Source organism: Panthera tigris, chromosome E2 (genome assembly GCF_018350195.1).
Source record: "Panthera tigris isolate Pti1 chromosome E2, P.tigris_Pti1_mat1.1, whole genome shotgun sequence".
NCBI classification, from domain to species: Eukaryota; Metazoa; Chordata; class Mammalia; order Carnivora; family Felidae; genus Panthera; species Panthera tigris.
Window position 1 is genome coordinate 5,696,334 of NC_056674.1, and position 15,496 is coordinate 5,711,829.

Here is a 15,496-nt window from a genome sequence, read left to right on the forward strand (position 1 = left end):
GGAGCCTTTAAAGAATTGTGACTAGTCATTTGTTTGTTTCAATCTGTCTGCTGGCTCCCTGAGGGACTGGCTTAAAGTGTCTACCCTTCTTTGGCCTACCTCACATCTCTATCTAGGTGGAAGTGATAACTAGGGGCCATTTGTCACAAATATTTAAAGGTAAATGTAGTAGCCACTGCCATCTAGGGAAAGGGATAACAATTGGGGCAAATACTGGACAAACCAAAACCCTAAGAAAAACCTTGGGGAGTGAGGTGCAGTGGGGAATAAGGCTCTGAAGTCCCCCTACATACTCCAGGGACTCTAGAAGGATACAGGTATGTCCAGGACCAGGCTCATGAGAAGACCTGAGAAACCCCCAAGCTTTTACCTCCTGCTGACCATCAGATCCTGAGCAAGCAGAAGTGAAGGGAAGGCACCACTGTAAACTTCTATACTGTGTGTTTCATGCACTCCCCAACACACACACACTCATCTACAAAGTATGGAAAGTTGGTTTGTTTTGTGTTTGGTTCCAGCTGTTCCAGGAAATCTGTTGAATCACTAGCTGACCAATAAGCGAACCAAAGACTTTAGTGGCTACCTGTAGCAAAGAAAATATGCCACACAAAATTTGTTGAGAGAAACAAACACACAACAGTAATCACAAGAGACATAAAAAACCCTAGGAAGGGAGAATATTATGATTTCCAAAGTATCAGCATATTCATATTCATAATGTCCCGTTTTTTTAAATTGTTTTTAATGTTTGTTTCTGAGACAGAGAGAGACAGAGCATGAGAGGGGGAGAGAGAGAGGGGAAGACACAGAATCAGAAGCAGGCTCCAGACTCTGAGCTGTCAGCACAGAGCCCAACACAGGGCTCAAACTCACAAACCATGAGATCATGACATGAGCCAAAGTCGGTCACTCAACCAACTGAGCAACCCAGGTGCCCTAATAATGTCCCATTTTTTAATAAGAAGGTACAAAGGAGGCAACACAACAATGAAGTGCGACCCATACAGAAAAATAAATAATAACAAAGCTTGACCCTAACAAAGCCCAAACTTTGGAATTATTAAACAAACACTTTAAATCAACTATTTAAGCTAAAGGAAATGATGGGCAAAGAATTAAAAAGAAATCAGAAAAATTGTGTTTAAATAAACAGAGAATATCAATAAAGAGATAGAACGTGGAAGATGAAACAAAACACTTTCTCAAGTTTAAATGTAAAATACTCAAAATGTAAAATACACAAAATGAAAAACTTCACAGAGAAGTTCAGTAACAGATTTCATGAGGTAGAAATAAGATTCAGCAAACTAGTAGGGAAGTCATTTGAAATCACCTTGTCTGAGCAGCACAAAGAATGAATACAAATGAACAGAGTCTAACAGTCCTAGCAGACAACATCATGGGGAACAATATATGAACAATGAGAGTCCCACAAAGAAAGGGAAGGAGGCAAAGGAATATGGAGAAAATATGATAGACAATTCTGTAACTGTTAAAAGACATGAATCTACAAATCTAAGTACTCAATGAACACACAATTAAGAAAAATTCAGAGACGTACACTGCAACAAGTCATGATCACTATGTGGAAAGACAAAGGTAAAAAGAGAATCTTGAAAGCAAGAAGTGAGAAGCGTCATGTAGAAAGCACACACAATAACTTTCAGAGCTGAATGTTCAGCCAAACCATGAAGCAAAAGACCATGGGATAACATATTTAAAGTGTTGACAAAACAAAAACAAAAACCTGGCAATCAATTCAATCTCCAGAAACCCTGTCCTTTGAAAATAAGGGAGAAATTAAGGCTTACTAGAGAAACAAAAGGTGAGGAAGTTCCTTATAACTAAAATAACACTACAAGGAATAAACAATGGCACTTCCTAGTTTATTCTGAGGTAAACATTATTCTGATTCCAAACCAGACAAAGACATCACAAGAAAACTACAGAACAATACCCTTATTAATAAAGATGTAAAAGTCTTCAGCAAAATGCCAGCCAACTAAATAGAAAGCATATTAAAATAACACAACATAAGTAAAAGGGACTTATTCCAAGAATTCAGTGGTAGAAAGTTCAACATAAACATCTATCAACGTTACAATCCACATTAATATTAGGAAGACAAAAAGAAAAACAAAACCTAATGATCTCATTGTATGCAAAATATCTGAAAAATTCTAGAACTCTTAAATGACAAAACACTCAGCATACTCAGAAGTGACTTTCCTCAACCTTTAAAGATTATTTATGAAAAACTACAGCTAATATCCTCTAAGAAACAGTAAAAAACTTCCCCCTGAGATAAGAAATAAGACATGAATATCCACTTTCACTGCTGGTATCTAACATTATTCTGCAAGTTCTAACCAGAGCAATAAAACAAGAAAAAAGGAAAACAAGCATAGATAATGGAAGAGAAAAAGGAAAATTATCTCTGTGTGAAAATGACACAGATAAATAAATATATATAATATACATATATGTAAATATATAAAAATATATCTGTTCTATAGATTTTCTTTTTCTATTTTGTCTGGACTCTTCACAGCCCTTTGCAGTTCTGTATGTTTTGAGTCATGTTTTGCACTTTCTTTAAAAAAAATTTTTTTTACATTTGTTTACTTTTGAGAGACAGAGCAGGACCAGAGGAGGGGCAGAAAGAGAGAGGGAGAAAGAGGATCCAAAGTGGGCTCCACACTGACATACCCCCCCAACACACATACAACCTGCTAATGTTTAAAAAGATGTCAGGAAAGTTGCAGGATACGGTACCAAAATTCACTTGTGTTTTACACACTATAATGAACAATCTGAAAAGGAAATTTTAAACATGGTATCAAGTATAAAGTACCATCCAAAGAATAAAATACTGTGAAATAAATTTTAACCAAGGAGGTGAAAGACCTATAGGCTGAAAACTGTAAAATGCTGCTCAGAGAAATTAAACACATCAATAAAGAGAAAGACAATACATAATTATGGATTGGAAGATTTCATATTTTTCAAGATGGCAATATGAGGGCCCTGGGTAGCTCAGTCAGTTAAATGACCTTGTTCTCAGCTCAGGTCTTGATCTCAGGGTCGTGGGTTCAAGCCTGTATTGGTCTCCACGCCGGGCATGAAGCCTACCTAAAAAAAAAAAAAAAAAAAAAAAGGTAATATTGACCAAAGTGATCTGGAGATCCTACACAGACATGTCAAAACTCCAAAAACCATTTTTAAATAAGTGGAAAACATGGGGCGCTTGGGCGGCTCAGTCGGTTAAGCGTCCGACTTCAGCTCAGGTCATGATCTCGCTGTTTGTGAATTTGAGCCCCACGTTGGACTCGCTGCTGTCAATGTGGAGCCTGCTTTGGATCCTCTTCCCCCTCCCCTCCCCCTGACCCCTCCCCTGCTCCTGCTCTCTCTCAAAAAAAAAACAAACATTAAAAAAATTTTAAATACATACAGAATTGCAAAGGGCTGTGAAGAGTCCAGACAAAATAGAAAAAGAAAAACTACAAACAGATTAAACAGAGACAGAATGCAGACTGATGTTTCAGGGACTGGGGACAGAGGAAATTGGGGAAAAACTGCCTAATGGGTAAACTGGAGTGATGGAAATGTGCAACTAGGCAAAGATGATAGTTGAACAACCTGTAAATACACAAACTGCTCACTTGAAAATGGCTAACTTTATGTTATGTGAATCCTACTTTAATTAGAAGTTCTTTTTAAACTAGCTAAGAACTGAAGTTATTAATTTCACAATAGATTAAAAAATTTGAAACTAAGTCTATTTATATAACGTAAAAATAACAGTGTCTCCTAGGCTAGCTTCCTCTCATACTCTGCAGTTCTATCACTGGATCTATCGCCATGAAACATCCATGAGGTGAGGGATGCTATCACCAAATGTATTAAAAAACATATAATTATCACGAATGAATAAAAATAACGTGCACTTGCCCAAAATTAATAAACCCTGACTTCACAAAATTATCAGGAGACTATAGATAACCTTAAGGGTCATATGACCAAAACAACAAGGAATAACTTCTAATGAAGGTGGTATTACCAGTAGCAGTTAAGGGCAGAAACAATATTTGCCAGTTCCAGAAGATCAATGGAAGAGGTTGGCTGTGCAGAGGTACCAACAATACAGGAAACAATAATGGTGGCAGAACAACAGGACAGCGGTATGTGGATCAACAAGAACACCATGAACCTTAGAGTTCAGGTTAAATAGAAGATGAGAAACAAAATAGTAATCATGGGTTAACTGAAAAATGGTATTTCCAGAACCTTAAAAATTTTGTGGAGATCTATGCCATAAGTAACAGTGATGAAGAAGTACATGAAAGAAATTGGTCATGTTGCTATAAACTAAAATTAGATATTTAACTATTAGTTCAGTATACTCAGAGTTACATGGTGGATCTATACACAGAAATGACTAAAATAAAACATTTGAACCGAAATTAAAAAATATATCAAATTCATATAAAACCCAACAAGTTATCTTTAGACAAATTAAAACATACTATAGAAAAGGATGATATCTTATATAACTTTATGGACGAAATTTTTATAATTCTGGAATTAACAGTCATTTCATAACAAAACTATATTCTCAAGATATCCAATATTCCCAATTTTAAAATCCAAATTCATTCAAAAGAGAAAAGTATTTATTATTTTAATGTTTATTGATTTATTTTGAGAGAGAGAGAGAGAGAGAGAGAGAGAGCGAGCGAGCTTGAGGAGAGGAGGGGCAGATAAAGAGAATGAGAGAGAATTCTAAGCAGGCTCCATACTGTCAGTGCAGAGCCCAATGCAGGGCTTGATCTAGGGAACTGTGAGATCATGACCTGAGTTGAAACCAAGAGTCAGAAGCTTAACCAAGTGGGCCACCCAGGAGCCCAAAGAAAAGCATTTATTAATAATGTGTTATAATGTCAAGCAAAACTCATGCAGAAACAGTAACTATGATTTTACTCACCCCATTTTAGAGGTTATATAGGTTTTGGGAAAAGGTGTGCTCACCCATAACCCTTAACGCTCAAGAAGGAAATCTTGTAAAATGTATGAGACAACATTCATTCACTGATTAAATAGTCCCACAATTGCAGGTATAAGACTAACAACACTAACTTGAGGAGGAACAAGGGCATACACATGGAATGAATACTGTTGTATGAACATTAGTTTAGTCAACAATCTCAAAGACGGGTTTCTGAAGGCAGACAAAGATCTCACTAGAATACTTTCCTGTATTTCTTCACGCCAAATCAAAGGGGGATGACCCTTAGTGTACTCGATCACTATTACCACTGTGCCCTTGAGAGGCACTTTTGTGACACTCCAAAAACCAGAAGTCCTGGAGCCCTAAGCCAGGCTCTCATGCTACACTCGATGCCAGCATCCTGGAACATGCTGACCACTCTACTCAGGTGCTTTGGGGCACAACTCCACTTAGCAGAATGGTGCTGTGACATCTAAATATAAGTGTTCTGCATCTAGAATGTTCTTTTTACCACTAAAACTTTGTATGGAAGAGTTCACCACACAAGTCGTCCAGTACATAATGGGTAGGTTATCACAACAGAAAATACGAGGATAAAAGTTCAGACACTAAGGAAGTGTATTTCACAACCCAGAAAGTTTCAGAGGCAAAACCACACAAACTCAGGAGACTATGAAATCAGGGAGAGCCAAGGTTTTCCCACACTCCCAGACTAAGGAAGACCTGCAAGACAGAGACAAAGAAGATAAGAGACTAAGGAAAGGGGTTATACTTTGTGGGATGTTGAAACAGGACCTGGGATCTACCTACAGACTCCTGGCTGATGGCCTAAAGCCTGAAATACGGTTCCCATGAAGGACTGGGGATCAAACAACGGTCCCCCCACCCGACCATTCCCAGTACACATGCCCCTAGAGCGTGAAAGTGGAAATGAAGAAATGGCAGAGGCATGGAGCAGGCAGAGGGCTTGGGACAGCCCATGCACCTGCCTCTGGCCCTAGATGCAAAGAGTGTTCCCATCGGTCACTCAAGCACATGAAACAGGACACAAGCTGGAGAAGGCCCGCAGTCAGGACCAAGGGGGCCTCACCTAAGATCTGTGTGACTGACTAGAGAAGGAGACGCAATGAAGGAAGACGCCCCTTATAAACAGCCCTCCGTGTGCTCCCCAAGGTCGAACCAGTAAGGAGTCCTGGGGCAGAGAAGGGCATGCCTGGGTCGTGACAAAGACTTTGCCCTTGTCGCTGCCAGGAGCTGCACTACCACTGAGGAGGGCAGGAGACACGCACACACCAAGAAGAGGGTGAAGGAGGAGAATAACACCCTCCTTTGAGAGCCCACAAGAGATCAACTCTTCTTTTCCAAACACCTCTCCCACCCGGGAGAATGTCCCAAACAACATTTCAGGGAGTCAATTCCTCTCTGCCATCTGACCCTCACTTGCCTTCACATCTTTGATACCTTCCCACCCACCTGGCTTTTGCCGCTAGTTTCACCCCACTCCTGGCCGTGCAAGGCTCTTCCTTCCTCCACAGTGGAGATGATATTCAGCTCAGAAAGAGGGTCTTGCTGACATGGAAACCGGTAGATGATGCCCTGCAGCTTTTCCATAAACTAATCCCAGTCCCTGGACAGCTGAGACCAAGGACATTCAACACAGGCGGGTTGTGAATAGCATTTCACAGACTTGTTCAGTGACCGACCTACATCTTCCAAATGCTTGAATGTTTGACAAATACAGATAACCAGCTCTCTTCCCAGAACTACTGAATCAAGAGTACAGGAGTAAAACCAGGCAATCCGATGTTTTAAAGTTTTGACATAGAGTCTTGTGTCTCCTCAACTTCTAGCGCCACCACTAACCTGCATGTAGTGAGCACGTCATTGGACGAAAGGGGGCACTTCAAATCCAGACACCTCGGTGTGAAGCTTTTCATTTCTGGATCAGCAAGGCTTCACTCTCAGTCAAACAGGGCAGGGACTCTCAAGCGCCTCCCAAAAGAAACACAAAGGTAGCCTAGAGCAGTTCCCAACCTCTGCAGGGAAACTATCCTCACCCAGGGAGACCAGGGTCCTGTAGTTCTCCAACATCACGTCCCTGTACAAGGCCCTCTGAGCGGGGTCCAGGCACTCCCACTCCTCCTGAGAGAACTCTATGGCCACATCCCTGAATGTCAACAGTTCCTGAAATGAAAGCACATTTCACCAAGAGGCCATCAGGAGAGTACTTCTTTCACAAAAATGAGAGGAGGAGAGAGGCATAAGAGTTAATTATAAATGAGTAATTGGATAAGACACATCATTTTGAGCAAGTCATAAATCCCTGATTTTGCTTTGCTACACTTTCCATTAGAGAATTTCCATCAGCTAAACTACGGAGAATTTTACAATATTGTGCCAGATAAAATTCAAAAATGAAAAACGTCAACAAATGGTAGACTATATGCAAGTTCTAGACAGTATGTTGTATACACCATATAACACTTAATTTCTCCATGACTTAGAGCATGAGTAGTGTCTTCAGGGATGACCAAGTCCAAAGTAGCATCAGTGAAAAGTGAAACTGGAAAAAATGAGAAGCTGATGACAACAGAATCTATTCAAAGTTTCAAACACCTCTCATATGGTAAATATCACCCTACTTGTAGAAGAACATAGCATCCAATTAAATTAGTAGTGGTTCCCATCTTACACAGGACCCAACTCACACACACACGCTAAGGAACCTGCATCAGTCAATCAGGTAATAAATGGCAGAGCCTGTCCCTAAACAAGTGGTCAGGCTTTAGCATGGAACCCACAGGGCCTCACAGGAATGTAATGGACACACGGTAAAAGTCTGTTGACAGAGAGCTTCCTAACGGAGAAAATATGAAAGAAGTTAATGGCTGAAACTTAAACCCGGATAAAGATAAATATATTTGTCTGCAACAGGCGCATGTGCACACACAGTATTCATACTGCTGTTACCTCATTTAGGTGATGGTGTAGAAAAAAATTTAAGGCCATGGAAAACATGTCAGACATACCTTCAAAGTTAAAATAAATATGAAACTTATTTCTGAAATGACACGGTGTTTTATACACACCACAGGCTCCTGCTCACACACGTGTGCACCTACAACACACACACTGAAAAAAACCGAAGTCAAATTAACGGTCTTTAAGTAACATCTTTTTATAGGTAAATCTTCATTCTCTGTATCATTTTTACTCATGTGCATTTCAGCATTTCTGGTACAATAAACACGTATGAATTGCATTACAGGTAAATAAAATTGTAATGTTAAGCCTGCTTACAAAAACAACACTGTGAAGAAAAAAAAAATCTACGTAATCACACTCCCAAAGTCTGGCTTGAACCTCCAGATCAAGAGTCACTTGATCTACCTACTGAGTCAGCCAGGCAGCCTCTTGCAAAAAAATATTTAAAAATAGTAACAAGCGACTCAATCTCCATTAAATACACATACAGTTGAAGTATGAGCTGGAATCTGCGTGGAGATAGAGGGGCTCAGATAAGGTCCTGGGGTGAGCGTGAGCAAGCATGTCAGGGGGGACGCTTCAGAGTGAGATGAGCATGGCCCAGTGGTAGTGCAGGACACAGAGGACAGAACAAGGAACCCAGATATGACTTTACCTGAGAAAGAGTCATTCTTGACTCCTGGACTTTCCTCCTCTGAGCTTCTGTCCCAGGCAAGAGGGGTCTCGAGACGTCAAACCTGAGTGTCAAATATATGCTGTTTAACGCTTAGAGTCAACTTACCCCTTTCTGTGCCACAACCACAGACAGGTAGACCTCCCCATGTGGGACACGGCCCTCTGCTGCCCACTGCCAAAGAGGGGTTCAGAACAGTAAACTGCTACACAGAGACCTCTTTCTGCAGGAACGCACTCCCCTCCTGGTGAGGCACACACACAAGCTGCAGCAGGGGGGATCTGGGCTGCACTAACCCTCCCCTTGGAGTCACAGGCTCCCCCAATAACACCCCATATCAAGGACAGCCCGCCTCACCTCTCTCCCTGTCTCTAGATCCGGGGCTGGTTCATTCCTCATTAATGGATGAGCTAAGGCCCTGGGGCCCAATGCTGGATACAAATTAGAATCACCTGGGGCATTTTCAACACCACTGAGTCTGTTCCCCATCATCCCAAACACAAGAAGGGGAATTCCTGGTGACTGGGCATAAGAGGTAACTACAAAATGCCTCAGCAATCCAATGCAAAGCCAGGGTCGAGCACCACTCAGAGGGCACCAGCCCAGCACACCTCCCACCTGAGGCTCTGCTCTCTCCTGGGCCCCTGTCCCCGGTATCCAGACAGTGGAAGAGGAAGGAGCAGAGAGACCCATGCGGAGCAGGCATTACAGGCCAGAGCCGGGGTAGGGACGAGGCTAGGATGTGACAGGGCAGTGTCAGAGATGGCCCCACAAGAAAGTGATATCAAGACAAAGACCTGGGGAAAGAAGTTCACCACGTGCATTTGAGGAGTCACAGAATTCTAGGCAGAGGGACCACCCTTGGGAAAGCCCTGAGGCAGTGCTGACCCTGGCCCCGGGAAGAGCAGACCTTTGAGTGCCTCTATCCCAGCGAGGGAGGAAGAAACAAGCCGGGTATTAGGTCACAGAAGTAGATCAGGAATAGCCAGCCGGCCATTGTCTTCAGACACTGTTCTCCCCTATCCCAACTGAATTTTGGAAACCATGTAGTGTTTTACCCATATTAATGTATTTTCTTTTAATCTATTTCTTTTTTTTAACGTTTATTTTTAGGGAGAAAGTGTGCATGCACACATGCAGAAGTGGGGGGGGGGGGGGGGAGAGAGAGAAAGAGAGAGAAAGAGAAAAATTCCCAAGTAGGCTCTGCACTGGCATTGCACGAACCGTGAGATCATGACCTGAGCCAAAACTGAGTTAACCAACTGAGCTACCCAGGTGTCCGCCCCACCCCTTTTTTTTATTCTGTCTTAAGTAAAAACACACACAATTAATGTAATATGCTCTGGAATTTGAAAACATGCCAAGATGGTCACCTAAGCCCCAGGACGGATGGCACTACTCTTGACTGAGAAGTGGAGGACTGCAGGGAACATAATTGGGGGAGTTCAGGATCTCATGTTTGGACATCATTAAGGTGGAGATGCCTGTTAGACGTCCCAGCAGACGTGTCAAGGAGACAGCTGGACAACACAATCTGGAGTTCAGGGAGGAGGTCTGAGATAAGACTGTGACATTGGGACCCCGCGAGGTATTTAGAGCCATGAGATATAGTGACACAGAAAGTGACTTGGTGTAGGCTGAGAAGGAAAATGTCCAAGACTATGTTATGGGGCCCCCTTTCAATTAGAGAGCAGGGAGCAGAGGAAAAGTGGGCAGAAGAAATGGGCAAGTGAACAGCAAGAAGAAAACTGAAACAGACACACAGATGACAGGTAAGATTTGTCAACAGAGGGATGTCCTGAAAGCCATTAAAAAAAAGTCTGTAAAGGAGTCACCTCTGTTCAACATGTTGATAAGACAGATGAAGACAATGAATTAACCAGTAGATTTAGAAAACTGGAGGACATTACTGCCTCTGACAAGGAGAAAGAAATGGCAGATGGGAAAGCTGGGTTGGATGAGGACTGAGACAATACACACAAGCGTTTTGCGTTTTGCATAGAAGGGCTCTTTGGGTCTTTTGACTACTGTGAATAACGCAGCTATGAACATAGATGTACAAAATACCTGTTTGGGTCCCTGCTTTCAATTTCTTTGGGTATATACACAGAAGTAAATCTGGCGGATTATATGGTAATACTATGTTTAATTTTCTAAATTTATAGTGAAAATAATTATAAAATTATTTTATACAGGAGCTGTATAAACAGGAGTTCTGTAATTCTCTTTCCCATCGGTTCAATTCAAACAGGCAAATTTCAAGTTAAAAACCTTACGAAGACACAGGTCACTGGATCACAACTTAATCACCCATATCCCATCAACCACCACTCATCCAGACCTGGGTTCCCCCACTTTTCTCCCTCCGGAGCACTGATTTCTATCAATCTGTTCATGTCTCCCTCTTTCCTGATTCTCTCCGCTGTTTTTCCTGTGTTTCCCCATCTCCTCCTTGCTTTCTCCCCTTTCCTCTCTTCCTTTCCCTACACCTACACTTTCCGGGGAACTCTTCACACCTATTTCGCCTTGTCCTACTCTTTCTCCCCAGTCTTTCTGACTGTTCCACTCGCCATACGTTTCTGCCTCTCTCTGCCCCCACCGGTGTCCCCTCTGCTCTCCCTGTTCCATTCCCGCTTTCCGGTTACACCCCCTCCGCCCGGCTCACTGGCACCCCCATCGGATCTCGCACCGCTGTTTCTCTCCCCGCTGTCATCCTACCCTCTCCTGCTGTCTCTGTCTCTGCCTCGCCCGCCCGCAACCTTTTGCTCCTTCCCGCTCTGCGTTCGAAGCGCCTCGCTCTTGTGGCCCCACTTCTGCTTGTGCTCGCTATTTGGCTCCCCTTGTCCTGGGGCGCCTCCCTTTTCTCCACGTTTCGCTCTTTTCTCTTCTCCGCCTGCCACTCTCCCGAGTTACTGCGTCCGCTCCCACGGTCCCTGTGTGTCGACCCTCTCACTGATCTTCCCTCCCTCATCCTGTCTCTCTCTCCTCATCCCTGGCCTCCCTGCCGCAGTCACGGCTTCCACGAGGCCCCTCAGCCTCGCGTGCGGGACGTGACCCGCGCTCTGACACCCCGCGCTCTCCCGTCCTCGGTCCCGCTCCTGAAAGCCCCCGCTCCACAGTGTGCTCTTCCCGGGCATCCGTCCTCCCACCACATGCGGGGCTGCAGGGGGGTTTCTCAGGAGGCGGCGGGGTGTGCGCCACCCCAGGGCCAGACTCGGAGCCCCGATGGGCCCAGACCTGCCAGGCTGCGGGCACAGGCGCCGAGCGCTGCCATCCACCCCGCACGCCCATCTCCCGAGACTCACGCGGCGCGGGGGACACGGGTGCCCAGGGACACAAGGCGGCAGGCGGCGTCTGAAGGCCCGAGGGCCCCGAGCACCACAGGTGGGGACCGACTCCGAAAGATCCGAACCGAAACCATCCGGGACCCCCGCGCGCGCAGCGCCGCCAGCACGATTCGGTGTGTCCGCGACGCCACTCACCGCGGTAGGGGGCGCGGGGCAGGGAACGTTAACGTGTATTGAGACCCCAGACGCTGGGCGTGTGCGACTGTGGACTGGAGACGCTCACGTACAAAACAGAAAGTTCAAAACCCACTGAGGTCGATTCGACCTTCGCTTCGGCCAGCCGCTTCCGGGTCTTTCAATAACTGCGCAAGAGCGCAGGGGGAAGATCTGGCCTGGGACATGCCTGGAGGGAACGCTTCCGGTAATGGGCGGGGTGTGTCTATTGGCCAGGCCCCGACGCGCAACGGCTGAGGGCGGGGTTGAGGCGGGGCCTAGGAGAAGCTCCTCGGGCAACGGAGTGGACGCAGGCACCTGCCACACCTTGGCCCAAACGCTGCAGGCAGGATGGGGCGGAGCTTTGGAGGGGCGCTTCCGGTAATGGGAGGAAAACAAATATGGCCGCTGGACTGAGAGTATCCGGAGGGCCTTGACAGGGCGGTGACCTGAGCAGACTGTTTAGGCACCCGTTGAAACGCGATGTTCGCTCGGACTGGGGCTTGAGGGCAAGGCCAAGACTTCTGGGCGGGATGTGCGGGGGCTGGGGGGAGCCGTGCTGGTCTTCTCTGGGTGCCGATCCCTGGGCGTGTCTTGTTTTGGAAATTCCCACTCTCTGAATATGCTTTGTGTTCTCTGGGTCAAGACTGTTCCCTCCCCCCCAATAAATTTTTTTTTACGTTTATTTTTATTTTTGACAGAGTGCGAGGGGGAAGGGACAGAGAGAGAGGCAGAATCCGAAGCAGGCTCCAGGCTCTTAGCTCTCAGCACGGAGCCTGACAGTGGGGGATCATGACCTGAGCCGAAGTCAGAGGCTCCACCGACCGAGCCCCGGGGCGCCCCTAGAGTTTTAGAGTTGTGTGGGCCGCTTGTGTTGAAAGTTTACATTTTATCAAAGTGACAATGGCTTAACTCAAAAACTTTTCAGAACAATCTCTTTATCCCTCTCTCGCTGCCCCTTCCGCACTTGCACTTTCTCTCTCTCAAAATAAATGAACTTAAATATATATATATATATTTCCACAACAAGAAACACTAAGCCCCTTGGCTGGGTGTGGAGACAAAGGAACTCCCTTGCACTGTTGCTGGGAATGCAAACTGGTGCAGTCACTATGGAATACAGTATGAAGATTGCTCATAGATTTAATTCTGTAACTACCTTATGACACAGTAATTTCATTGCTGGGTATTTACCCAACCAAGAGGAAAACACTAATTCACAAGGATACATGCACTCCTGCGTTTATAACAGCATTATTTACAATAGCCAGAGTATGGAAAGCAGATTAGTGTCCATTGATAGAGGAATGGGTAAAGAAGATGTGGCATAAATACACAATGGACTATTACTCAGCCGTAAAATGGAGTGAAATTTTGCCATTTCAAAGAAATAGATGGAGCTAATGTATATTATACTAAGTGAAATAAGCCGGTCAGAGAAAACAAATACCATAGGAATTCACTCGTGGAATTTAAGGAAAAAAGAAAAAAGAAAGAACAAAGGCGGGGGGGAAAGACCAAAAAAAAAAAAAAAGCCTTTTTATTGTTTTGAGAGAGAGAGAGAGTGTGTGTGTGTGTGTGTGTGTGTGTGTGTGTGTGAGAACAGGAGAGCAGCAGAGGGAGGGAGAGAGAGAGAGAGAGAGGGAGAGAGAAAGAATCCCAAGCCAGCTGTTCATTGTCAGCCCAGAGCCAGACACATTCTGGTCTTGATCTCACCTACTGTGAGATCATTACCTGAGCTGAAATCAAGAGTCAGACACTGAACTAACTGAACCACTCAGGTGCTCACCCCCTAAAACAGACCTTGAACCTTAGAAAATTTATGGTTAGCAGAGGGGGAACTGGGTGGGGATATGGGAGAAATAGGTGATGGGGATTAAGACTATACTTATGATGAACACTGGGTAGTATACGGATTGGCTAAATCATGATACTGTACACCTGAAACTAATGTAATACTGCATGTTAACTATATTGAAATTAAATTTTAAAACTTAATTAAAAAAAACTTTTCACAAAGTGGTAACAAGGTGAGAGGCTAAGAGAAAAATTACCAGGTGTACTCACAACTGCAAAGAAAAGATCTCCCCCCCCCCCCCCCCCCCCCCCCACCGTCCAAAACCAGCCAGGGCGCCTGGTTGTAGTCTGACATAAAGGTGGGAACCAATCAAGTTCTGATGAATGGTTTAAAATAAAGACGGGAACCAATCGAGTTCTGCTGAGCATTCAAATTTAAATGTCAACCAACAACAGCTCTGTAACCTCTAAAAAAGGTCCCTAACTTGTTTGTGCCGGGCTGTAAAAGAAGCTGTAAGATCCTTACTCGGGGCCTCTCAGCGCCACCGGCAACGAGTGCGCGGAGGACCGGGTTCGAACCTGCAATAAACAACCCTTGCCACTTGGCTTTGATTCTGGACTCTGGTGGTTTGTTTTCGGGGGGGTCTCTCGAATCGGGGCATATCATTGGCACATCCTGTGAGAGGCAGGCAGGGTCTGCAGTCTGGGACCAAGTCACCCATGGAGAGTCTATGTGGGGCCATGGCTGGATCCACATATGTCTCCTGCATTAGAATTTAAGCAATTTAACTAAGTAAGGAGCGCTTCTGTCTGTGTAGGGGATGCAAACTGAAATGTGATATGCAATGCTCTACCAATGTGAAATGTGCCACTATTTACCGACATTTTTTCAGAACGTCATTTCCATTTCTATCCCCGTTTACCATGTGCTCAACCCTGTGCTCATTTCCAGAGATGTTCATAGCCACAACACCTGGGATGTGGGAGATGAGGGATAAGACGTGATAATTTAGCTTACCAACCATTGCTAAAAAAAGAAAAGAAACCCAAAACTTCAAAATGTGAAACTAAGTTGAGTTGTTCTTTATATTATTCATCGTGTTCCACACTTGAGGTGATTGATAAACTCAAATAAGTTTCAGGTAATCTTTATGACATAATAATTCATTTCTCAGTAATCTCTAAATATAATTTCAAAATCACTTTACTTTTTTAATTTCAGAAGATTTTTTTTATTTTTAAAAAATTGTTATAGTTTATTTTTATTTCCACTTAGCTAACATATAGTGTTAATATTAGTTTCAGGTGTAAAGTAGAGTGATTCAGTAATTCTATACATCACTCAGTGTTCATCAGGACAAGTGCACTCCTTAATCCCCATCACCTTTTTAATCCATCCCTCCATCCACCTCCCCTGTGGTGACCATCAGTTGTTTTTTTTTTAATGTTTTAAAGTTTATTTCTTTATTTTTGAGAGAGACAGAGAAAGAGTGGGTGGGAGGGGGCAGAAAGAGAAGGAGAGAGAGAAAATCC

At 44.1% G+C, this 15,496-nt stretch overlaps 1 protein-coding gene across 2 annotated transcripts in view; it reads right to left on the reverse strand.

Annotated features, from left to right (window-relative positions):
* The window catches only part of LOC102953335 (zinc finger protein 665), a 48,431-nt gene that overhangs the window by 2,920 nt on the left and 30,015 nt on the right, over positions 1-15,496 (reverse strand). The window contains exons 1-3 of one of the 2 annotated variants that reach the window (XM_042970217.1): positions 11,972-12,131; positions 8,649-8,730; positions 7,066-7,192 (exon numbers count right to left, since the gene is read on the reverse strand). The exons of the other annotated variant lie outside the window; for it this stretch is intronic. Of the exons in view, the coding sequence (XP_042826151.1) occupies positions 7,066-7,192; positions 8,649-8,730; positions 11,972-12,087 (325 nt within the window). The 5' untranslated portion in view covers positions 12,088-12,131. Of the gene's footprint in view, positions 1-7,065; positions 7,193-8,648; positions 8,731-11,971; positions 12,132-15,496 lie in introns of those variants that run through there. 2 annotated transcript variants of the gene reach the window in all.